The 24,687-nt window shown below is 44.6% G+C and overlaps 1 protein-coding gene across 3 annotated transcripts in view; it reads left to right on the plus strand.

Moving 5' to 3' along the window:
• Positions 1-24,687, plus strand: part of tmem63c (transmembrane protein 63C) — a 191,297-nt gene that overhangs the window by 55,514 nt on the left and 111,096 nt on the right. For all 3 annotated transcript variants that reach the window (XM_052030866.1, XM_052030877.1, XM_052030855.1), the window contains exons 2-4: positions 7,614-7,697; positions 17,588-17,826; positions 24,448-24,527. In XM_052030866.1, the coding sequence (XP_051886826.1) occupies positions 17,623-17,826; positions 24,448-24,527 (284 nt within the window). In that variant the 5' untranslated portion in view covers positions 7,614-7,697; positions 17,588-17,622. The remainder of the gene's footprint in view (positions 1-7,613; positions 7,698-17,587; positions 17,827-24,447; positions 24,528-24,687) is intronic.

A 24,687-nucleotide genomic window follows, 5' to 3' on the forward strand; every position in this document is an offset into this window, starting at 1 on the left:
CAGGACATTCTATACATACATCAAAAGCATGAGGATAACAAGGGAAAGGGTAGGACCATTCAAAGATAAAGGAGGGAACCTGTGCTTGGAAGCAGAGGACATTGGTGAGGTCCTAAGTGAGTACTTTGTGTCGGTATTTACCAAGGAAAAGAACATAGAGAACAGTGTGGAGGTTCTAAAATGCTAGGGCATTTTGAGATAAAGAAAGAGATAGTGTTGGCTCTTGAAGAATGTTAAGCTGGATAAGACCCTACGGACTATGGGATATACCCTAGGTTATTGAGAGAGGCAAGAAGTGAGATTGCTGGGGCCTTGACCAAGATCTTCATGTCCTCTCTAACCACAGGTGAGGTCCCGGAAAACTGGTGAGTAGCTAGTATTGTTCTGTTATTCAAGAAGGGAAATAGGGATAAGCTTGGAATCTATACACCAGTGAGTCTTACATCAATGGTAGGTAAGCTATTGGAGAGGATTCTTATGGATAGGATTTATGAGCATTTGGAAAACCATGGCCTAATTAGGGACACTCAGCATGGCTTAAGCAGGGCAAGTTATGTTGTACTAAACTGAGTTTTTCGAGGAGTTGACGAAGATGATTGATGAAGGTAGAGCTGTGGATATCGCCTACATGATTTCAGTAAAACATTTGACAAGGTCCCTCATGGTAGGCTTATCCAGAAGATTGAGATGCATGGGATCTATGGTGACCTGGCTGTTTGGATTTGGAATTTGCTTGCCCATAGAAGACAGAAGGTAGTTGGCTGAAGGTCTGTAACTAGTGGTGTTCTGTGGGGATCTGTACTGGAACCTCTGCTGTTTGTGATATAAGTGACTTGGATGAAAATGTGGATGGGTGGGTTAGTAAGTTCGCAGATGATACAAAGATTTGTGGCATTGTGGATAGTGTAGAAGATGGCCAAAGGATACAGCAGGATATAAATCAGTTGCAGATATGGACGGAGAAATGGCAGATGGAATTTAATCCTGCCTGGCTAGAAATGTCAGATGCTAGAGGACATACTTTTAAGATTAGAGGGAGGAAGTTTAAAGGTGATGTGAGGAGTAATTTTTTTATGCAGAAAGTGGTAGGTGCCTGGAATGGGTTACCGGGGTAGTAGTGGAAGCAGGCAGTTTGGTGGAATTTAAGAGGCCTTTAGGTAGACAGATGAATATGAAGGGAATGGAGGGATATGGATGATACACAGGAAGAGGACATTTAGTATAAGTTGGCATCAAGATCGGCACAATGTTGTGGGCTGAATGGCCTGCCCAATGCTGTACTGTTCTATGTTCTATATCAGCAATTGATCTATATCCCGCTGTATCCTTTGGCAATCTTCTACATTTTGGGAGATCAAATGTAAAGGGACAATTTGCAGTTAATGGCAGACCCCTTAACAGCATTGATGTACTGAGAGATCTTGGGGTCCGTGTCCATATCTCCTGAAAGTGGCTGCACAGGTTGATAGGGTGGTAATGAAGGCCTATGGCATTCTTGCCTTTATTAGTCGAAGCACTGAGTTCAAGAGTCAGGAAGTTATGTTGCAGCTTTATAAAACTTTGGTTAGTCCACACCTGGAGAATTGCATTCAATTCTGGTCGCCCCATGGAGCTCCTTCCTGTTCATTTGAAAACTCTAGAAATGGAAGCTGTGTAGTATAAGGGATTTGAGCAGACACACCCTCTTTGTTCCATGTACTATGTCTTGGATCAGCCACAGGAAAGCGTCTTCGGATTCCCAGCCACCTGTGGCCAGTTTATAAGCTAGAGAAACAAAAGACTTCAGATGCTGGAAATTTAAAATAAAACCAGAAAATGCTGGAAATACTCAGCAGGTCAGAGAACATCTGTAGAAAGAGGAACAGATTTAACATTTCAGCTCGATGACATTTTATCAGGATAGAGAACAGTGAGAAACTGAACGTAGAGAAGGTTTAAGAGTGGAGAGAACAAAGGGAATTTAGTTGTTGATCCCTGGGTGTTTTAGTCTGCAGTTTGTGGTTTAAATATTCCCACATAAATCACTATTGACACTTCATGGTAAATGACTCGAGGCAAATGGATCTTCATCTGCAGAGTGTGATTGACATGTTTGGGTGTGGTCTTGTGATTGGTTGGGTGAATTCCCTGAGTTACATAATTGTTGCACCAGTCAGTAAAACTCCATTATCAGCATATTAGTCTCAATGATCTGGGCAGAAATTAAAGTGCCCAGTTCCAGTTTGAGTTGTTGCCAATTGGCTCCATTTGCTTGGTGCTGCTTTGTCCCCTTGCTTGTGGATCAGGCATTTTAAAACAGTGTATGTGACATTTGTGTTCTGCTTTGCCTTTCCAAAAGATGGCGCATCCACTGCCTTGTTCTTTGAGTAGGCCATCTCCTGCCAACCATATCTTACCCAGGGTGGTGATGCCCTGGACATCGATATATCGGAAAACAGGGACTGCTTTGCAATGTTGGGATCCACTTTCAGAGGAGACAGCCATCAATGGTGAAATTCACCATTACCTTCAGTATACCAGCATTATGCTGCTGAGGAAAAGAGAGTTGGAAGCTCAGGATGACCACTTGAATCACCAAGGCCTAGAAGACTATGAACCAAGTGCTGGTAAATGGGATTACTTTGGGTGATTGATTTGGGTGGCTAATGCCATTACATTGTTCAAGAAGGGGAGCAAGGACAGGCCAGGGAACTACAGGCCGGTGATCCTGACTTCAGTTGTAGGGAAATGACTGGAGGGAATTCTGAGGGACAAGATCTACCATCACTTGGATAGTCAAGGCCTGATCAGGAATAGTCAGCAAGGTTTTGTGCATGGGAGGTCATGTCCGACGAATCTTTTGGAGTTTTTCAAAGAGGTAACTAAGGGGATAGATGAAGGTAGGGCAGTGGATGTTGCTTATATGGACTTTAATAAGGCCTTTGGCAAGGTCCCACATGACAGGTTGATCTGGAAGGTTAGGTCCATGGGATTCAGGGGGAGCTAGCGAGGTGGATTCAGAATTGGCTCGATGATAGGAAGCAGAGGGTGATGGTTGAAGGTCGATTCTCTGACTGGAGGCCTGTGACCATTGGGGTGCCCCAGGGGTCAATGTTGGGACCTCTGTTATTCATTATGTATGTAAACGATTTGGATATGAATATACATGGCACAATTAGCAAGTTTGTTGATGATACTAAATTAGGGGGTCTTGTTGATAGTGAAGCAGGTTACAATGAATTGCAAAGAGATCTTAATCAGTTAGGGAGATGGGCTGAGGAATGGCAAATGGATTTCAACTTAGATAAGTGTGAGGTGATGCATTTTGGACAGTCAAACCAGGGTAGGACTTGTACAGTGAATGGCAGGGCACTGACGAGTGTTGTGGAACAGAGGGACCTGGGAATACAAGTGCACAGTTCACTGAAAGCAACTGCGCAAGTAGACAGTGGTGAAGAAGGCATTTAGCACGCTGGCCTTCATCAGTCAGGGCATTGAGTTTAGGAGTAGGGACATAATGTTGCAATTATATAAGTCGTTGGTGAGGCCGCACTTGGAGTATTGTGTACAGTTTTTGTCACCCTGTCATAGGAAAGACATCGTCAAGTTGGAGAGGGTGCAGAAGAGATTTACGAGGATGCTGCCTGGACTAGAGGGCCTGAGTCATAGGGAGAGGTTGGCCAGGCTGGATCTTTATTCCTTAGAATGTAGGAGAATGAGGGGTGACGTCATAGAAGTTTATAAAGTCACGAGGTGTATGGATAAGGTGGATGGTCATAGTTTTCTCCCCAGGGTTGGGGAGTTCAAAATTAGAGGGCACAGACACAAGATAAGAGGGGAGAGATTTAAAAGAGACTTGAGAGATAGCTTCTTTACACAGAGGGTGGTGAGTGTATGGAATGAGCTGCCAGAGGAAGTGGTTGAGGCGGGTACAATTGCAACATTTAAGAGGCATTTAGATCGGTACATGGAGGGGAGGGGCTTGGAGGGTTATGGGCCGAACGTGGGCAGCTGGGACTAGCTGAGGTTGCTGTGGTCAGCATGGACCAGTTGGGCCAAAGGGCCTGTTTTCATGCTGTATTACTCTGTGACTCCAGTATAAATAGGCACCTGATAGTTAGCCTAGATATGGTAGACTAAAGGGCCTGTTCTGTGCTGTATGACTCTATGGCCTAAAATCTGGCACAAAGCTCATGATCTACTGAAGAGCAATAATTCCTGTCTGTCTTTCTGTCTGCATCTGAAACTTGGACTACTTGCAGAAGACACCTCAAATATTGAAGATACCAACGACATCATCCCTGCAAAATTCTCCAAATCCGCTGGAAGGATGTGAACTAGTGTCCTCTACCAACATCCCCAGCATTGAGGACCTAAGCACAGTCTGGTTTCACTCGGTTCCATTGAAACAGAGACTTGGTTCCAACTTATGGGAAGAGATTACCAGGCAGATTCATAGATGTTCTTGTCTTCTTAGAAAAATGCAACTTGACCCCAACTTCTGAGAATCTCTGGCCCTCAACCACTCAAAAGTACAGGAGTGTTCGGGTTGGCACTGAGAACCTTGTCCAGGTGTGGGAGGCATACAGAAGCTCAGCGTAAATGGTGGAAGAAGTACACCAAATATGCCACCTCTCCAACTACCCACCTGGTTACAGGTGAAGCATCTCCCACTCCACCCATGGCAGAGTCTGTGTTCCTACATTGAGGAGGATTGACAGGGTGGATGCTGAGAGGATGTTTCTCCTGCAGAGCTAGGGGAAATAGTTTTTCAATGTTTTCAGCTATTTTAAATGGAGATAAGGAGGAACTTCTTCTCTGAGAGGTATGAATCTTTGGAATTCGCTACTCCCAGAGACCTCTGGAGGTGGAGTCATGAAATATATTCAAGGGAGAGATTGACAGACCTTTGAGCTACAAGGGAGCTGAGGAGTATGCGAAGTGAGTGGGAAAATGGTGTGGAACCAAGATTAAATCAGCTATGATCTTCTCAAATGGCAGAATAGGCTTGAGGGGGCAATTGGCTTTATTCTACAACTGTGTCTTATGTACATTGGCCTCATCAATCACCTCCGAATTCATAGAACTGGAGCGGAAACGTCAATGCCTAGGAAGAAGAGACAGATTATTCTGTGGTAATTGAAAATCAAAAAGAACTGTAGATGATGGAAACCTGAAATAAAAACAGAAAGTGCTAGAAATACTCAGCAGCTCAGGCAGCATCTGTGAAAAGGGAAATAGTTAATGTTTCAGGTCAGGAACTCTGCATCAGAATAGTGCTGCGCCTGAAACATCAGCGTTTATTCTGCACACTTCCAGAGAATGGAGGAAGTGTTGATTTACATAAATAATGGCATCTGAAACAGTCAAGCATTGTTAGATCTGATCCAGGTCCCAAAATGCTTACAGCGTCCCTGGGTAGGGTAGCTATTGGCTTTGATCGGCTATGAATAGTTATTGTTAATAGAAGATTAATGTGGTGGTAGTCATTAGTGTGTGGAGCTGGGGGGCAGACAGCTTTTCACTTGAACACATGTACCATTTACTCGGTGGACAAAGGAAGTGGAGCACAAGAGGAGCAGGTTAAGGCTTACCAATTAGCTCTGAGCTGCAATGATGCCTTAGCATCTGGACATGACAGCCAGTGGTTTCCTGTTGATGCTGACTCTGGCTTGATATTAGCAGTGGTCTGTCAGCCTGTCATAGAGTTGTACAGCACAGAAAAGGTCCTTCGGTGACCTTTTGCTCATCCACATTAGGTTCACATCCTTCTTAGCCTTTCCTATTTAAGTGCCTCTCTAGATGTCTCTTAAATTTAGTGATTATATCTGATTCCACCACCACCTCTGGTAGCGTTCCAGATATCAACCACTTTCTGCGTGCAGAAAAAAACCTTTCACACAAATCCCCTTTAAGCCCCCTTCTTCTCACCATAAACCAGTGATCACTTGATTTTGATATCACTACTGGGAAAGGAAGATTCTGACTATCTACCCTTTCTATCTCATTATACATCTTTCTCAGGTCAACCCTCAAGCTCCTTCACTCCTGGAAAAACAAGCCCATCCTATCCAATCTCTCCCCACAACTAAAGTATTCCAGTCCAGGCAACATCCTGATGAATCTCCTCTGCACCTTCTCCAGGGCAATCACATCTTTCCTACAGTATGGTGACCAGAACTGCAATACTCTAAGTGTGGCCTAACAGGTGTTTTGTGAAGTTACAGCATAACATCCCAACTCTTATATTCCAAGCCCCGATCTATGAAGGCAAGCTTCTATACAGTATGCCCTTTTCACTACCCTATCGACCTGTGTTGACATTTTCAGGGAACTATGGATTGGAACCCCAAGATCTCTCTGTTCATCAACATTCCTCAGCACCTTACCATTTACTGGTTTTATATCCTACCCCTATTTGACTTCCCAAAATGCATTGCCTCACACTTGTCCTTGCAGTACACCACTGGTCGCAGACTTCCAATCAGTAAAACACCCTTTCACCACTACACTGCCTCCTATCACTAAGGCAAGTTTGGATCCAATTTTGCAGCTGACTTTGAATCCCATGTGCCTTGGACTTCTGGACCAGCGTACTGTGTGAGACCTTGTCAAATGCCTTACTAAAGTACATGAAGATGATGTCCACTGCCCTGCCTTTATCAGTCCTCCTGTAGGTGAACCCTTGCGTTACCAGGGAGGTGGAGGTTATATAACTAGAAAACAGTCCATATTGTGATTTTTCATAACGTGAAGCTAAGTCATCTGTACATGCATCAAGAAACGTGCGTTGAAAAACAATAAATTTTGTGTTTATTTATTTACCTTTTTCCACAAATTCCACGAGAGTAAATTTTATTCTATATCTCAAATATATTTGGTAACAATTGTGAATTCTGTAAAGGCGAATTTCTGTTACTCAAACAGCTGTAATGCAGGGGTCACCTGTCGGTACCTCTTAAAAAAATTAGTGAGATAGGATTTCCTCCACACAAAGCCATGCTGACTATCCCTGATCTGCACTTGCCTTTCCAAATGTACAGATGTGCCCCATCATCACTATGTAGCTTCAGTGTGGAGAAGCTGGACTTGTCATAACGATGGGAGCAAAGTGGAGCCTTGAAGCTAAGGCAATCTTGTTCTGTCAGGTTAGATTGAACCATACTGCCAATCTTCAGGTGCTTCTTTCATTGCCCACTTCCTGCCTGACTGAAATTATTCCCTGTTTGGATGGATGTTGCCTTACTGCTTTTCCAGCAGTCTGACCAGTTCTTAGCTCTGTGTCTAATATTTGTTAATTGGTGTATCAAGGTTGTTGCTTAGTTTGCAAAGTTCCCAGACACCTCCCACATTCTCTATGAAAATCTGTGCCTTTTTTAAATCATGAGGAAAGTCTTAGTTGTCTCAAAAATATAGCCAGGAGGTTGTTTATTTTAGAATGTTCATTTGTGGGTGTGTGTCAAATCATATTGCTCTGCTCTCTGCCTGTCCCAATATCAATCTCAAAGTAATTTCACTGCTTTATTCTCAGCCCAATCCCTGATGATGGTTCCAAACTAATCTCACTGCCCTGTTATCCACAATGCTCTGGTGCCAACAACTAACCTTTTATTATTTTTGTTCATGGTATACAGACATTGTTGACCAGACCTGGAGTTAGCTGCTCATTTCTAACTTTGCCTGAACTGTGTGACCTGCTCAGCCATTTCACGGTGCAGGTAAGAGTCAAGCTTCCAGCTTTAGGTGTGGAGCTATAAAGAGATAAGATATCTTTATTAGTCACATGTACATCGAAACACACAGTGAAATGCATCTTTTGCGTAGAGTGTTCTGGGGGCAGCCTGCAAGTGTCGCCACGCTTCTGGCGCCAACATAGCATGCCCACAACTTCCTAATACGTACATCTTTGGAATGTGGGAGGAAACCGGAGCACCCCAAGGAAACCCACGCAGACACGGGGAGAACGTGCAAACTCCTCACAGACAGCGGCGGGAATTGAACCTGAGTTGCTGACACTGTAATAGTGTTATGCTAACTGCTGCACTACCTTGCCTGAGTTTGGACAAACTTGGGTTGTTTTGTCTGGTGCCTCAGAGGCTGAGGGGAGACCTGATAAAAGTTTATAAAATTATGAGAGGCATAGATAGGATAGATCATTGGAATCTTTTTCCCAGGGTGGAAATGCCAAGTATTAGTGGGCATAGCTTTAAGGTGAGAGGGGGAATGTTTAAAGGAGGTGTGTGAGGCAAGTCTTTTACACAGAGAGTGGTGAGTGCTGGGAATGGGCTGTCAGGGGAGGTGATAGAAGCAGATATGATCGTGACGTCTGAGGCACAGGAACAGGCAGCGAATGGAGGGAGATGGATGACGTGCAGGCAGATGGCATTAGTTTAATTTGGCGTCATGGTTGGCACAGACGTTGTGGGCCAAATGGACTGTTCTTGTACTGTTTTATGAAGTCTCCTCCATGTCAGACCAGATAATGGTGGCAGAGTTCTTTCTCTGAGGTGCAGAATAGATTTAAACCAAACTAAAATAACAACCGGAAATGCTTTGAGTACTAGGCACTTGAGGTTGGCAAAACAGAGAGAGTGCTTTTGGCTGATAAGCTTTTGTCAAAACGTAGAAGAAGCCCAATGCCTCCATTTTCTGTCCATGACCTAGCTCTAATCACCCTCTTGCCCTGAAGCTCTTGGTATCAATCCTAACCTAAACCCACTGCCCCACTGTATGCACATTGGCCTGTAGCAATCCTAAACTGGATCTGGATGAGCACTTGAATTGCCAACAAGTAGAAGACAAATACTAATTGCTGACACATTGGATTAGCATAAATAGCTACAACGGTCGGCATGGATGTGATGGGTTGAAGAGCCTGTTTCTGTGCTATATAACTCTATAACTCTATAATTCTGTCTTCCCCTACCAGTGTATTATTCCCAGACTGATTGCATGGCTCTGCTCCCTCCTCATTCCAAAGTATCACTCCGAAACCAATTTTACTGTGGTACTCCCTCCATTTGCCTCAATATTTGAACATAGAACATTACAGCATAGTACAGGCCCATGAAGTTGTGCTGACATTTTATCCTGCTCTATCTAACCCTTCCCTCCCATATAGCCCTCCATTTTTCTATCATTCATGTGGCTATTTAAGAGTCTCTTAGATGTCCCTAATGTATCTGCCCCCACAACCTCTGCTGGCAGTGTGTTCCACATACCTACCACTCTCTGTGTATTAAAAAAAAACACTTGCCTCTGACATGCCCCTTATACCTTGCTCCAGTTACCTTAAAATGATGACCTCTCGTGTTAGCCATTTTCACCCTGGGAAAAAGTCTCTGACTGTCCACTTGATCCATGCCTCTTATCATCTTGTAGACCTCTATCAAGTCATCTCTTATCCTCCTTCTCTCCAAAGGGAAAAGCCCTAGCTCACCCAAACTATCCTCATAAGACATGCTCTCCAATCCAGGCAACATCCTGGTAAATCTCCTCTGCACACTTTCTAAAGCTTCCACATCCTTCCTATAATGACGCGACCAGAACTGAACACAATACTCCAAGTGTGGTCTAACCAGAGTTCACAAGATCACAAGATCACAAGATAAGGGAGCAGAAGCAGGCCATTCGGCCCATCGAGTCTGCTCCAAGGAAAAGGGAAAAAGAAATGGGGTGGGAAAAAAAGAGAGAGAAAAAAAAACTATTCTAATCCCATTTGCCAGCCTTATCCCCATATCCCTTGATACCCTGACTATTTAGATATCTGTCTATCTCCTCCTTGAATACCCCCACTGATCTGGCCTCCACTGCTGTGCGTGGCAAGGAGTTCCACAATTTCACCACCCTCTGGGTAAAGAAACTTCTCCTCATCTCTGTCTTGAAACTGTACCCTCTAATTCTAAGATTGTGCCCTCTGGTCCTGGACACGCCCACCAAGGGAAACAGCCTAGCCACATCTACTCTATCCTTACCTGTCAACATTTTAAATGTCGCTACGAGGTCCCCTCTCATCCTTCTGTACTCCAGCGAGTACAGTCCAAGAGCCGACAAACGCTCATCATACTTAAGCCCTTTCATTCCTGGAATCATTCTCGTAAATCTCCTCTGAACCCTCTCCAACGTCAGCACATCCTTCCTAAGATGCGGGGCCCAAAACTGCGCACAGTATTCCAAATGAGGCCTCACTAGCGCCCCGTAGAGCCTCATCAACACTTCCTTACTTTTATACACTATACCTCTCGAGATGAATGCCAACATAGCATTCGCTTTCTTAACCACCGATCCAACCTGGTGGTTAACTTTTAAGGTATCTTGTATGAGTACCCCCAAGTCCCTTTGTACTACCGCACTATCAATCTTCTCTCCTTCTAGATAATAATCTACCCGCTTATTTCTACTTCCAAAGTGTACAACTGCACATTTCTCAACATTGAATCTCATCTGCCATTTCCTTGCCCATTCTCCTAAACTGTCTAGGTCCCTCTGCATTCTTTCTATTTCCTCTATGCTCCCTACTCCTCCACTTATCTTGGTGTCATCCGCAAACTTAGCCACACAACCATTTATTCCATCATCCAAATCATTGATGTACAAGGTAAAAAGGAGAGGCCCCAACACCGACCCCTGCGGCACACCACTAGTAACCGGTAACCAACCAGAACGAGATCCTTTTATTTCCACCCTTTGCTTCCTGCCAACCAGCCAATTCTCCACCCATTTTGCTACCCTGCCCATAATTCCATGACCTCTCATCTTATTAATCAGTCTCTTGTGAGGCACCTTATCGAAGGCCTTTTGAAAGTCTAAATACACAACATCTACCGCCTCTCCCTTATCCACCCTACCTGTGATTTCTTCAAAAAACTCCAATAGGTTGGTCAGACAGGACCTCCCCTTCACAAAACCATGTTGACTAGGTCCTATCTTGCCTTGCGCCTCTAGGTATTCGGTAACCTCCTCCTTGAGGATAGACTCCAATAATTTTCCCACCACTGACGTCAGACTAATAGGTCTGTAATTGCCTTTGTGCTGCCTCCCACCTTTCTTATACAACGGAACTACATTCGCTACCCTCCAGTCCTCCGGAACCATGCCAGAATCTATCGATTCCTGAAAAATAATCGCCAACGCCTCCGCTATCTCCACAGCCACCTCCTTCAGAACCCGGGGATGCACCTCATCCGGTCCGGGAGACTTATCAGCCTTAAGCCCCTTTAGTTTTCCAAGCACCTTCTCCCTATTAATCTCAATTGAACTCAGCTCCAATTCGTGAGACTCCTGACTAATGGGCACATTGCTTATGTCCTCCACGGTGAAGACCGATGCAAAATATTCATTCAATTCCCTTGCCATCTCACTATCAACCATTATAATACCTCCTGCACCGTTATCAATTGGTCCTATGTCAACCCGTGTCTCTCTTTTATTCCTTATGTATTTAAAAAAACTCTTAGAATCCTTCCGAATGTTGTCCGCCAGCTTCCTTTCGTAACTCATCTTTGCTTTCCTAATGACCTTCTTAGTTTCTCTCTGCAGATTTTTAAAATCGTTCCAATCTTCTGTTTTCCCACTAATTTTTGCTACTTTGTACGCCGCCCCTTTTGCTTTTATTTTATCCTTCACCTCCCTCGTTATCCACATCTGTGCCTTTTTTCCATTCAAAACCTTCTTTTTTCTTGGAATATATCTGTCCTGCATTGTCCTTATTTCCTGTAGAAATTTCTTCCATTTTTCCTCTGCCGTCCCTCCAGCTAACTTACTCCTCCAATCAATTTGGGCCAACTCATCTCTCATACCTTTGTAATTTCCCTTATTCCACTGAAATATCGATACACCAGTTATCAGCTTCTCCTTCTCAAACTTGAAACTAAACTCAATCATATTGTGATCACTTGTTCCCAGTGGTTCCTTTACCTTTAGTTCCCTAATCACCTCGGGTTCACTACACAGCACCCAATCCAAAACAGCCGATCCCCTGGTGGGCTCCTCAATAAGTTGCTCCAGAAAAACATCCCTTAGACATTCCACAAACTCACTCTCCTGAGTACTACCGCCTTGCTGCATTTCCCAGTCCACCTTCATGTTAAAATCCCCCATAATTATCTTCACATTGTCACTCTGACATGCTTTTTCTATCTCAATCTGCAACTTATGGTCCACTTCCTGACTGCTGTTCGGGGGCCTATATATGACTGCTATTATTGTTCTTTTACCCTTGCTATTTCTCAGCTCCACCCATAAGGATTCCACCTCCTCTGACCCAATGTCCTTCCTTTCTATTGATTTTATATCGCTACTAACCATCATGGCCACACCTCCCCCTCTGCCTACCCTCCTATCCTTCCTATATACTGTATACCCCTTGACATTCAGTTCCCAATCACATCCATCATGAAGCCACGACTCAGTGATTGCAACGATGTCATATTTATTAACCTGTAGTTGTGCCACTAGGTCATCTACTTTATTCCTGATGCTACGTGCATTTAAATATAGTATGTTTAGACTGGTATCTGCTATTGATTTTATTGTACCTCTATTGATCAGCAGATTATCCTGACTTTCTACCTGTCCATCCTTCTTACTATCTTCGCTACCTACTATCTTAGACATGTTCGTGTAGACCTCATCCCCTATCCTAACATTCGGTATCCGAACATCCTCATCCCCGATCCTAACATTCTGTATCCTAACATCCGGATTTGTTTTACTTCTATTATTCAGTAAATTATCCTGACTTATCACCTGCCTGTCATTCTTGCCATCCTCAATGGATTCGTTTCTATACACTTTCTCCCTCACCTTAGCATCTTGTAACCTAGCATCCTGGTTACCATCCCCCTGCCAGATCAGTTTAAACCCTCCCCTACAACTAAATTAAACATTCCCGCCAGGATATTGGACCCTTTGGAGTTTAGATGCAACCCATCCTTAGCAAATAGGTCTTGCCTCCCCCAAAAAAGGTCCCAGGTATCCAAGAATCTGAAGCCCTGCCCCTTGCACCAGTCACTCAGCCACGCATTTAACTGCCAGAGCTTTCTATTCTTCCTGTCATTGATACGCGACACGGGTAGTAGTCCTGAGATTACTACCCTTGAGGTCCTACTTTTCAACCTTCTCCCTAATGCCTTGTATTCCTCCTTCAGGACCTCTTCTCTTTTCCTACCTACATCATTGGTACCTACATGTACCAAGATTTCTGGCTGCTCACCCTCCCCCCTCAGAATATTCTCGACACGGTCTGTGATATCCCGTACCCTGGCACCAGGGAGGCAACACACCATCCGAGACTCATTATCGCTATCGCAGAATCTCCTATCCGTACCCCTTACTATCGAATCCCCAATAACCACTGCATGTCTCTTCCTCTGCTGGACCACAGTATCAGACACGGTGCCAAGGTCCTGGCTGCTGAGGTCTTCCTCTATGAAGTCATCCTCTCCAACCGAATCTAAAATGAGATATCGGTTTTTGAGGGGGACTGCCACTGAGGTGCTGTCTACATAATCTTTATAACTCCTGTCTATCTCCTGCTCGCTCTCCCTAACCAACCGAAGGTCATCCAGCTGCTGCTCCAGACTCTCAATCCGTTCCTTGAGGAGCCGCATCTCGGTGCACTTTGCGCAGATGTAGTTATCAGGGAGTCTGGTCGTCTCCCAGGGGCCCCACATCTGACACTCCAAACACAACACTAATCCCAGATGCATACTGCTGAATATCACTGAGCTCAACACTAAACTAAACTAATAACTCACCCCTCTCTATAATCTCGCCTCTTTCCCGCTCTCGCCGAAGCCCGTTGAGCCAAAGCCGAACCCACTCTGCTCCCTCTCACTCAGCTGCCCGCTCCGACGCTGCCTGCTAGATATGCTCGTCTGCTTTTTAAATCGCCCGCGCGCTTCCGGGTGACGTCACGCGCCTGCGCAGTCACTCGCCGCTGTCCCGAACGCTAGAAAGAGAAAAAAAACTCGTTATTTTCCGGCAATCTCCGCTCTCTCGTCGCTGGAAAGAAAACTTGAAGGCGAACCTTCAACTTTTAAATCGCCCGCGCGCTTCCGGGTGACGTCACGTGCCTGCGCAGTCACTCGCCGCTGTCCCGAACGCTAGAAAGAGAAAAAAAAACTCGTTATTTTCCGGCAATCTCCGCTCTCTCGTCGCTGGAAAGAAAACTTGAAGGCGAACCTTCAACTTTTAAATCGCCCGCGCGCTTCCGGGTGACGTCACGCGCCTGCGCAGTCACTCGCCGCTGTCCCGAACGCTAGAAAGAGAAAAAAAAACTCGTTATTTTCCGGCAATCTCCGCTCTCTCGTCGCTGGAAAGAAAACTTGAAGGCGAACCTTCAACTTTTAAATCGCCCGCGCGCTTCCGGGTGAGTTCTATAAAGCTGCAACATTACCTCGTGGCTCTTGAACTCAACACCCCAACCAATGAAGGCCAACACACCATACGCCTTTTTAACAACCCTATCAACCTGCATGGCAACCTTGAGTGATCTATGGACTTGGACCCCAAGTGTATTACTTCACACCACCGGGTTGAACTCCATCTGCCACTTCTCAGCCCAGGTTTGCATCCTATCAATGTCCTGTCGTAATCTACAGCAACCTTCTACACTACCCACAACACCACCAACCTTCATGTCATCAGCAAACTTACTAACCCACCCTTCCACATCCTCATCCAAATCATTGATAAAAATCACAAAGAGCAGGGGTCCCAGAACAGATCCTTATGGAACACCACTGGTCACCAACCTCCAGGCACAATACACTCCATCTACAACCACACCCTGTCTTCTATGGGTGAGCCAATGCTGAATCCACACAGCCAAGTTTCCCCAGATTCCATGCCTCCTGACTTTCTGAATGAGCCTTCCATGAGGAACCTTATCAAACACCTTACTAAAATCCATGTACACCACATCCACTGCTCTACCTTCATCAATGTGCTTTGTCACATCCTCAAAGAATTCAATCAGGCTTGTGAGGTACAATCTGCTCCTCACAAAGCCATGCTGACTGTCCCTAATCAGCCTTCTCCAAAATCTGCCTCCCGATCTGTTCCTCAGTGTCTCTGTTGCTATTAGGGGGTTTGTAGAATAATCCCAATAGAGTGATTGCTCCCTTCCTGTTTCTAACTTCCACCCACACTGACTCAGCAGATGATCTCTCCAGGATGTCCTCCCTTTCTACAGCTGTGATATTGCCCCTGATTCACTCCCCCACCTATTTTTCCTCCGTCCCTATCCCTTCTGAAGCATCTGAACTCCAGAATATTCAGCAGCTATTCCTGTCCTTGTGACAGCCAAGTCTCTGTAATGGCCTCTGTTGGAAAAATATTGGAAAGACATTTTTAACATTATCTCAACTGTATTGAACATTGATTTACAACCTCACCCTATCACTGCAATTTTTGGATTACCAAAGATAGAGTCTGGCCATTTATCTGCTTCCGCTAACCGTATGATTGCCTTTGTCACATTAATGGCCAAATGATCTATTTTGCTTAAATGGAGGGATCCAATACCCCCTACTACTTTTCAATGTTCTCTCAAACTATATCATGTTTAAACTTGGAAAAATTAGGAGTGGTACTGTTGATCCTTCGCTTAAATTTGAAGATATTTGGAGTCCATTTATTCAATATTTTCACATGATATAGATCCCCTTTCAATAACTTTCTAATTTAGAGGAATGGAGTTGATGACATAATATTGCTCTGTTTCTACTGAAAAATTTCAGTCCAGTCTTTTTTTTCTTTTTTTTTTGAAATTTTTCTCTTTAGTTTGGTTTGATATATTGTTTATAATTTTTCTTATTGATTTGGGGATTTTTTTCTTTCTTTTCTTTTATATATATATAATAAATCTTTTTCTTTCCTTTCCCTTATATTATATTCATTTACTAAGAGATCGTGGGATCTACAGATTTTTTTTATATTTTATTGTTCTTTATGATTATCCATGCCATGATTGTTCTCCTGATCTCTTTGTATTACAGGTATAAACATTGATGTTATATATTAATCTGTATTAATTTGAAAACTAATAAAAAGATAGAAAAAGAAATAGATTTGAAGAAGGCATTCAGTAAAATGGCACATAAAAGGTGATTGCATAAGAGTGCACAGGCTGGCGGGTAATATATTGACACGGATAGGGGATTGTAGCGGTTAGCACGATGCTATTACAGTGCCAGCAACCCGATTCTATTCTGCCGCTGCCTGTAAGGAGTTTGTACATTCTCCCCGTGTCTGCGTGGGTTTCCTCCGGGTGCTCCGGTTTCCTCCCGCACTCCAAAGAAGTACAGGTTAGGAACTTGTGGGTATGCTATGTTGGCGCCAGAAGCGTGGCAACACTTGTGGGCTGCCCCCAACACATTCTCAGTAATGCAAAAAGACGCATTTCACTGCATGTTTTGATGTACATGTGACTAATAAATAAATATCTAAAAATCTAAATAAAATTGGCATATTGGATCATTTTTGAATTGGTAATCAGTAACTTATGAGGTGCCACAGAGATCAGTGCTGGGGCCTTGACTATTTACAACCTATATTAAAGAATTGGATAAAGGAACTGAGAGTAGTGTAGCCATATTTAATGATGATACAAAATAGATGGGTTAGCAAATTGTGAGAAAGACACAAAGAATTGTCAGGGATAGAAACCAACACGTTAGGAGCAGTTAAAGCACTTTGGGAAGTCAAATTCAGGTAGGATGTAAAGAGTAAATGGCAGGGACCTTAGGAGCATTGATATACAGAGGGACCTTGGAGTGCAAGTCCATGGTGTGCTAAAAGTGGCTACACAGGTGGATATGGTAGTGAAGAAGGCATTTGGTATGCTTGCCTTTATAGGCTGAGGCATTGACTATAAGAGTTGGGATGTCAAGCTGGAGCTGTACAAAACATTGGTTAAACTGCACTTGAGGTATTGTGTATAGTTCCAGTTGTTACTCTGTAGGAAGGATGTGATAGCAATAGAGAGAGTGCAAAAGATGTGTTGAGATTGGCATCATGGCCGGCACAGATATTGTGGGCTGTACTATTCAATGTTCTAAGTGATTGACCAAGAAGTTGCCTGGAATGGAGGGCTTTTGTTATAAGGAGATATTGGATAGGCTGGGTTTATTCTCACTGGACCATAGGAGGCTGAGGGGTGACCCTTTAGAGGTTTATAAAATTATGATGGGCATATATAGGATAGATAGTCTAAGTTTTCCTGGATAGGAGATCCAAGAACTAGGGGGCACATTCAAGGTGAGATCTGAGAGAGAAGTTTTTCATGCAGAAGATGGTAGTTATCTTGAACAAGCTGCCAGAGGAGGTGGTGGAGGCAGATACAATTACAACATTTAAAAGGCATTTGCATAGGTACTCGGTTTGGAAAGGCATAGAGGGATACAGGCCTAATGCAGGCAAAAGGGATTAATGTGGATAAGCATCATGGTGAGCATTGATGAGGTGGAATGAAAGGACCCACTTCTGTGCTGTACATTTCTGTCTTTCTGTACTAGTTTTGCTGCCCAGTCTCACCCACATTCTGTATTGACTCTGCATGAAACCTTTACCTTGCTTTCCTTTGTGGTGTTTGCCCTCTCCACAGGTACGCCAGCTTGTGACATTGACAGCGTACTTTAGATGGACGGCTCCATGCTCCAACATTCCTCACAAGCTCTAAGCAACAAACCTGGACATAACCTGGGCATCCTGAACTTCCTCGACTCTCTGGCCAATGAAACAGTGGAACATTGTTACAGTGCGCGATCCCGTAGCACTGTCCTTCAGGGGCTGTCGTTCGGAGGTGTCCCCACTGTACTTGCCATCAATTTCATCCTCTGGCTGGTATGGGCATACTCATTTCTTCTGGTTTGATCATTCTGGGTGTTCTGAAGCGTCTGTGGAGTAAGAAACAGAATTAATATTTGAGGTCAATGATCTTTTGTCAGTACTGTTAAATGTCATTGATTGAAATGTTAATCTGTTTTATACTCTGCAGATTGTGCCTGACCTGCTGAGTGTTTCCAGTATTTTCTGTTTTAATTACGATAATCTAGAAATTGGATTAAAAAAAATACTTGTGCCTGTCTTCAAGTATAAATCAGGCATAAAACATGTTTTGCACATTTGAACTGTTTGTGCCCATATCCACTGGAAGTCCTGCTCATCAGGAAATTGACTGGGTTCTTCCTCAGGACTTACCCGATCTGCCTGATAGCGGCATCATGTTCCCACTGTATTTTGGGTGAGGTGATGATTTCCCAACAGAAATTAGATTTACAGTAACACTCTGTTAATCTGGCATGTTTGGCATTTGGTTGGTGATGAACAGGCTGACTTTCCGGACTCAGAGTCAAAGAGTAATACAGCACAGATACAGGCCCTTCGGCCCAACCAGTCCATGCCAACCATGGTGCCCACCCAGGTAGTCCGAATTTCCTGCAATCAGCCCATATCCCTCCAAGCCTCACCCCTCCTTGTACCTATCCAAGTGCTTCTTAAATGATACTATTGTACCTGCCTCACCCACTTCCTCTGGCAGCTCATTCCATATACTCACCACCGTCTGTATGAAAAAGTTGCCCCTAAAGTCTCTTTTAAATCTTTCCCCTCTCACCCTAAACCTATGCCCCCTAATTTTGGATTTCCCCAACCCTGGGGAAAAGACAATTATCGTCCACCTTATCTATGTCCCTCCTAATTTTAAACACTTCTGGATACGATAGGGTCTTTTAAGAGATTTTTGGATAGGTACATGGAGCTTAGAAAAATAGAGGACTATGGGTAAGCCTAGTAATTTCTAAGGTAGGGACATGTACGGCACAGCTTTGTGGGCTGAAGGGCCTGAATTGTGCTGTACGTTTTCTATGTTCTATCCGAAGGGCCTGTATTGTGCTGTAATGTTCTATGTTTTAAGTTCACCCTTATTCTCCTACGTTCTAAGGAATAAAGACCTAGCCTGGCCAACCTCTCCCTACAACTCAGGCCCTCCAGTCCTGGCAACATCCTTGTAAATCTTCTCTGCACTCTTTCTAGTTTAACCACATCTTTCCTATAATAGGGTGACTAAAACTGTACATAATACTCCAAGTGTGGCCTCACCAATGATTTATACAACTGTAATATAATGTCCTAACTCCTATACCCAATGTCATGACTGATGAAGGCCAGTGTGCTAAACTCCTTTTTCATCACCCTGTCTACCTGTGACGCCACTTTCAATGAACTATGCACTTGTACTCCTAGGTCCTTGCATTCCATTGAACTCCCTAATGCCCAATCGTTCATTGTATAAGTCCCATGCTGGTTTGACTTTCCAAAATGCACCATTACTTATCTGTATTGAAATCCATTTATCACTCCTCGGAACCTCTTCCCGAACTGATCAAGATCCCCCTGTAATCTACGATAACCTTCTTTACTGTCAACAACACCTCCTAATTTTGTGTCATCTACAAACTTGCTGATCAAGCCTTGTGCATTCACATCTAAATCATTTATATAAATAATGAATAACAAGGGTCCCAACACCAACCCCTGTGGCACACCACTAGTCACTGGTCTCCATCCTGAGAAACAACCTCCAACCACCACCCTCTGCTTCCTATCTTCAAGTCAATTTTGAATTCACCTAACTAACTCTCCCTGGATTTCATGGGACATCTGTTCTGGGACACCTGCTCTTTGTGATTTTTATAAATGTCTTGGATGAGGAAGTGGAGGGATGGGTTGGTAAGTCTGCAGATGATATGAAGGTTGGAGGTGTTGTGGATAGTGTAGAAGGCTGTCGTAGGTTACAACGGCATATAGACAGGATGCAGAGTTGGGCAGAAAAATGGCAGATGGAGGTCAATCTGGACAAGTGTGAAGTGATAACTTTGGAAGATCAAACTTGAAGGTGGAGTACAAGGTACAAGATTGTTAGCAGTGTGGAGGAAGAGAGGGATCTTGGGGTCCAAGTCCATAGATTCCTCAAAGTTGCCACGCAGGTTGATAGGGTGGTTAAGAAGGTGTATGGCGTGTTGGCCTTCATTAGTTGGGGATTGAATTCCAGAACTGTGAGGTAACGTTGCAGCTCTAACTCTGGTTAGACCACACTTGGAGTATTGTGTTCTGTTCTGGTCGCCTCTTTATAGGAAGGATGTGGATGCTTTAGAGAAGGTGCAGAGGAGATTTACCAGGATGCTGCCAGGATTGGAGAGCATGTGTTATGAGGATAGGTTGAGCGAGCTAGGGCTTTTCTCTTTGGAGCAACACAGGATAAGAAGTGACTTGTTAGAGGTGTATAAGATTATGAGAGGCATAGATAGAGTGGACGTCCAACACCTTTTCCCCAGGGTGGCAATAGTGAATACCAGAGAACATCGGTTTAAGGTCAGAGGGGGAAAGTTTAAGGGGGATGTCAGAGGTAGGTTTTTTACAGAGAGAGTGGTGAGTGCCTGGAATGCACTGCCGGGGGTGGTGGTAGAGGCTGAGACAATAGGAACATTTAAAAGACTCTGAGATAGGCACATGGATGTAAGAAAAATGGAAGGTTATGGGCTGTGCAGGAGGGAAGGGTTAGATTGATCCTGGAGTGGGTTTATATAGGTCGGCACAACGTCATGGGCTGAAGGGCTCGTACTGTGCTGTAGGTTTTCTATGTTTCTATGTTTTTATATAGCTTGGATAAGTACATGGGACTACAATATTGTGGCTATCACAGAGACATGGCTGACATCAGGGCAGGAATGGATATTGAATATTCCTGGTTTTCAGTGTTTTAAAAGGGATAGGGAGGGGGGAGGAGGGGTGGCAATACTGGTCAGGGACACATGACAACTGCAGAAAGGGTGGATAATGTAGAAGGATCCTCTCTAGAGTCAAAATGGGTGGAAGTTAGGAACAAGAAAGGAGCAGTTACTCTACTGGGAGTATTCTATAGGCCTCCCAGTAGCAGTAGGGATACTGAGGAGCAGATTAGGAGGCAGATTTTAGTAAGATGTGAAAATAACAGGGTGATTATAGTGGGAGACTTCAACTTCCCAAATATTGATTGGCACCTGCTTAGTGCCAAAGGTTTAGACAGGGCAGTGTTTGTTAAATGTGTCCAGGACGGATTCCTGTCACAGTATGTTGACAGGCCGACTAGAGGAAATGCCATATTAGATCTAGTTTTAGGTAATGAACTGGGTCAGGTGATAGCTCTATTGGTGGGTGAGCATTTGGGGGACGGCGACCACTGCTCCATAACCTTGTCATGGACAGGGATAGGAGCAAAGAGGACGGGAAGATATTTAATTGGGGAAAGGCGAATTATGAGGCTATAAGGCGAGAACTTGAGAGTGTAAATTGGGATGACATTTTTGTAGGGAAATGTACTGTAGAGATGTGGTCGATGTTCAAGGATCTCTTGCAGGATGTTAAGGATAAATTTGTCCCAGTGAGGCAGAGAAGGAATGGCAGGGTGAAGGAACCATGGGTGACAAGAGAGGTGAACGACTAGTTAGGAAGAAGGCAGCAGCATACATAAGGTGTAAGCAGCAAGGATCAGACAAGGCTTGTGAGGAATATAGAGTATCAAGGAGGGAACTTAAGAAGGGGCTGAGGAGAGCGAGATAGGGACGTGAAAAGGCTTTGGCGGGTAGGGTTAAGGAGAATGCCAAGGCTTTTTACTCGTACGTGAAGAGCAGAAGGATGGCTAGAGTAAAAGTAGGTCTGATTAAAGATAAAGGTGGGAAGCTGTGCCTGGAAGCTGTGGAAGTGGGTGAGGTTCTCAATGAATACTTCAGTATTCACCAAGGAGAGGGGTCTTGATGAGGCTGAGGACAGTGTTGGTAAGGGTAACGTTCTAGTGTACATAGATATCAAGAGAGAGGATGTGTTGGAGCAGTTAGAAAATATTAGGACAGATAAGTCCCCGGGGCCTGACAGAATATTCCCCAGGCTGCCTCGTGAGGCGAGGGAGGAGATTGCTGAACCGTTGGTTAGGATCTTTGAATCCTCGTTGTCAACAGGGATGGTACTGGAGGATTGGAGGGTGACGAATGTTGTCCCCTTATTCAAAAAAGGTAGTCCAGGGAATTACAGACCAGTGAGCCTTACGTCTGTGGTGGGTAAGCTGCTAGAAAGGACTCTAAGAGATAGGATCTATGATCATTTAGAGAATCATGGACTGATTAGGGACAGCCAGCATGGATTTGTGAAGGGAAGATCTTGCCTCACTAGCCTGATGGGGTTCTTTGAGGAGGTGACCAGGAAGATTGATGAGGGTAGTGCAGTAGATGTGGTCTACATGGATTTTAGTAAGGCGTTCGACAAGGTTCTGCATGGTAGGCTTCTTCAGAAGGTCAGAGGCCAAGGGATCCAGGGAGGCTTGGCCGTGTGGATTCAGAATTGGCTTGCCTGTAGACAGCAGAGGGTTGTGGTGGAGTGAATGCATTCGGACTGGAAGGTTTGTGACTAGTGGTGTCCTATAGAGATTGGTTCTGGGACCTCTACTTTTTGTGATATTTATTAATGACTTAGATGAGGGGGTGGAAGGGTGGGTTAGCAAGTTTGTAGATGACACAAAGATCGGTGGTGTTGTGGATAGTATGGAGGGCTGTTGAAGATTACATAGGGATATTGATAGGATGTAGAGCTGGGCTGAGAAGTGGCAGATGGAGTTCAATCCAGAGAAGTGTGAGGTAGTACACTTTGGAAGGACAAACTCCAAGGCGGAGTAGAAGGTAAATGGCAGGATTCTGGGCAGTGTGGAGGAGCAGAGGGATCTGGGGGTTCATATCCACAGATCCCTGAAAGTTGCCTCGCAGGTGGATAGGGTAGTTAAGAAAGCTTATGGGATGTTAGCTTTCATAAGTTATGGGATCAAGTTTAAGAGCCGCAAAGTAATGATGCAGCTTTATAAAACTCTGGTTAGGCCACACTTAGAGTACTGTGTCCAGTTCTGGTCGCCTCATTATAGGAAGGATGTGGAGGCATTGGAAAAGGTGCTGAGGAGATTTACCAGGATGCTGCCTGGATTAGAGAGTATGGATTATGAGGAGAGACTAAAGGAGCTAGAGCTTTACTCATTGGAGAGGAGGAGGATGAGGGGAGACATGATAGAGGTATACAAAATATTAAGAGGAATAGATAGAGTGGACAGCCAGGGCCTCTTTCCCAGGGCACCAATGCTCAATACAAGAGGGCATGGCTTTAAGGTAATGGGGGGGGGAAGTTCAAGGGAGATGTCAGGGGGAGGTTTTTCACCCCAGAGAGTGGTTGGTGCATGGAATGTGCTGCTTGGGGTGGTGGTGGAGGTTGATATGTTGGTTAGATAAGCATATGGAGGAATTTAAAATAGGGGGATATGTGGGAGGAAGGGGGTTAGATAGTCGTAGGTGTGGTTTGAAGGTCAGCACAATATGGTGGGCAGAAGGGCCTGTATGGTGCCGTATTGTTCTACGGTTCTGTGTTCTAACCTTCTAGACCAGCCTATCATGCAGGACCTTGTCAAAGGCCTTGCTAAAGTCCAAATATTACCCTACCCTCATCTACCCTTTTGGTTACCTCTTCAAAAAAACAATAAAAGAACCCTGTTAAAGGGGTGTATCAAGTCACCTCTTCTCTGTGGACTTGCGATGCAGGAGCTGTCAATGGCCAGCAGCTTTTGCAGGATTTGGATCTGGGTTGAAATGGGCTTAAGTTGGAAGGTCTGACCATTGACAGCCATGCCTTCCTCCTCACCCATGGGACAAATAAGTTGTCCATAGCCTCCTCCACTGCAGGGCACCTTCCTGTTCTCCACAAAAGGGATCAGTTTTATCAGGTCTGATCTTTGTTATAAGGCCTTTATCCCCAGGACCCCATTTGGTGTGTTTATTTTTTGTTTGTTTTAAAATACTTCATTAAACCATCAACTTAGCGAATGAAACAGTTTCCTGCTTGTCTATGATGCAAGACTCTGGTGAGCCCACAAACATCCATGCTTTCCAGGGACACCTGGGCACTAGCATAACCTCAAGGGCAGGCAGCTGGGTTGGACAGAACCCCTGACTGTCCACTGCCTGGTTCTGCGAAAGACCACCCTAACCAGATCAGGAGCAGACTGATGAGGAGGTCTCCCAACCGGGTTGTTCTCCCTTCACTCATGGTGGCCTAAGATGAAGAGCACATGGCTAAAGTGCAGCCAGAACTTATCAGTCCCTGCCCTGGCATCTTTCAATGGGACAGCATCAGAAAAGTTGTACCCTGTGCATAACGTGGTTGACAGACTGAACCAGGAACTTATTTGGCTTCTGATACTAACTCACTTGGTTGTGAAACTACTTGAAATTCTGAGTCAATTCGGTAAATGCTGGGTTCTGTATTTGGTTCTGAGCACAGCTGGAGTGGGGTTCGCTCAGTATTAGAACATCACCTGTCACAGTTGGTGAACCTCCGGGGCCTGAAGCCTGTGTATGTTGGTGGAGGTGTTAATCCCATGCTATTTCCTGATTTCAGGTGCTGCTGTTCATATTTTCCTGCCTGCGGAAAGCTGCCTGGGACTATGGACGACTGGCTCTACTGATGGACAATGACAGGTTCTTCCCCTTCCCCTGTTCACCTATCTACCTCTTCAATAAAATCACCCCCGTGTCAAGTCCAGCATTTCATGCATTGGATCCTGCAATCCTCTCAGCCTACTCCCAGCACAAGTTCACAGGGAGTCCCCCAGCTAGATGCTCTGTGAGAACATAAGAC

The sequence above is a fragment of the Pristis pectinata genome, chromosome 1, assembly GCF_009764475.1.
Source record: "Pristis pectinata isolate sPriPec2 chromosome 1, sPriPec2.1.pri, whole genome shotgun sequence".
Classification (NCBI taxonomy): domain Eukaryota; kingdom Metazoa; phylum Chordata; class Chondrichthyes; order Rhinopristiformes; family Pristidae; genus Pristis; species Pristis pectinata.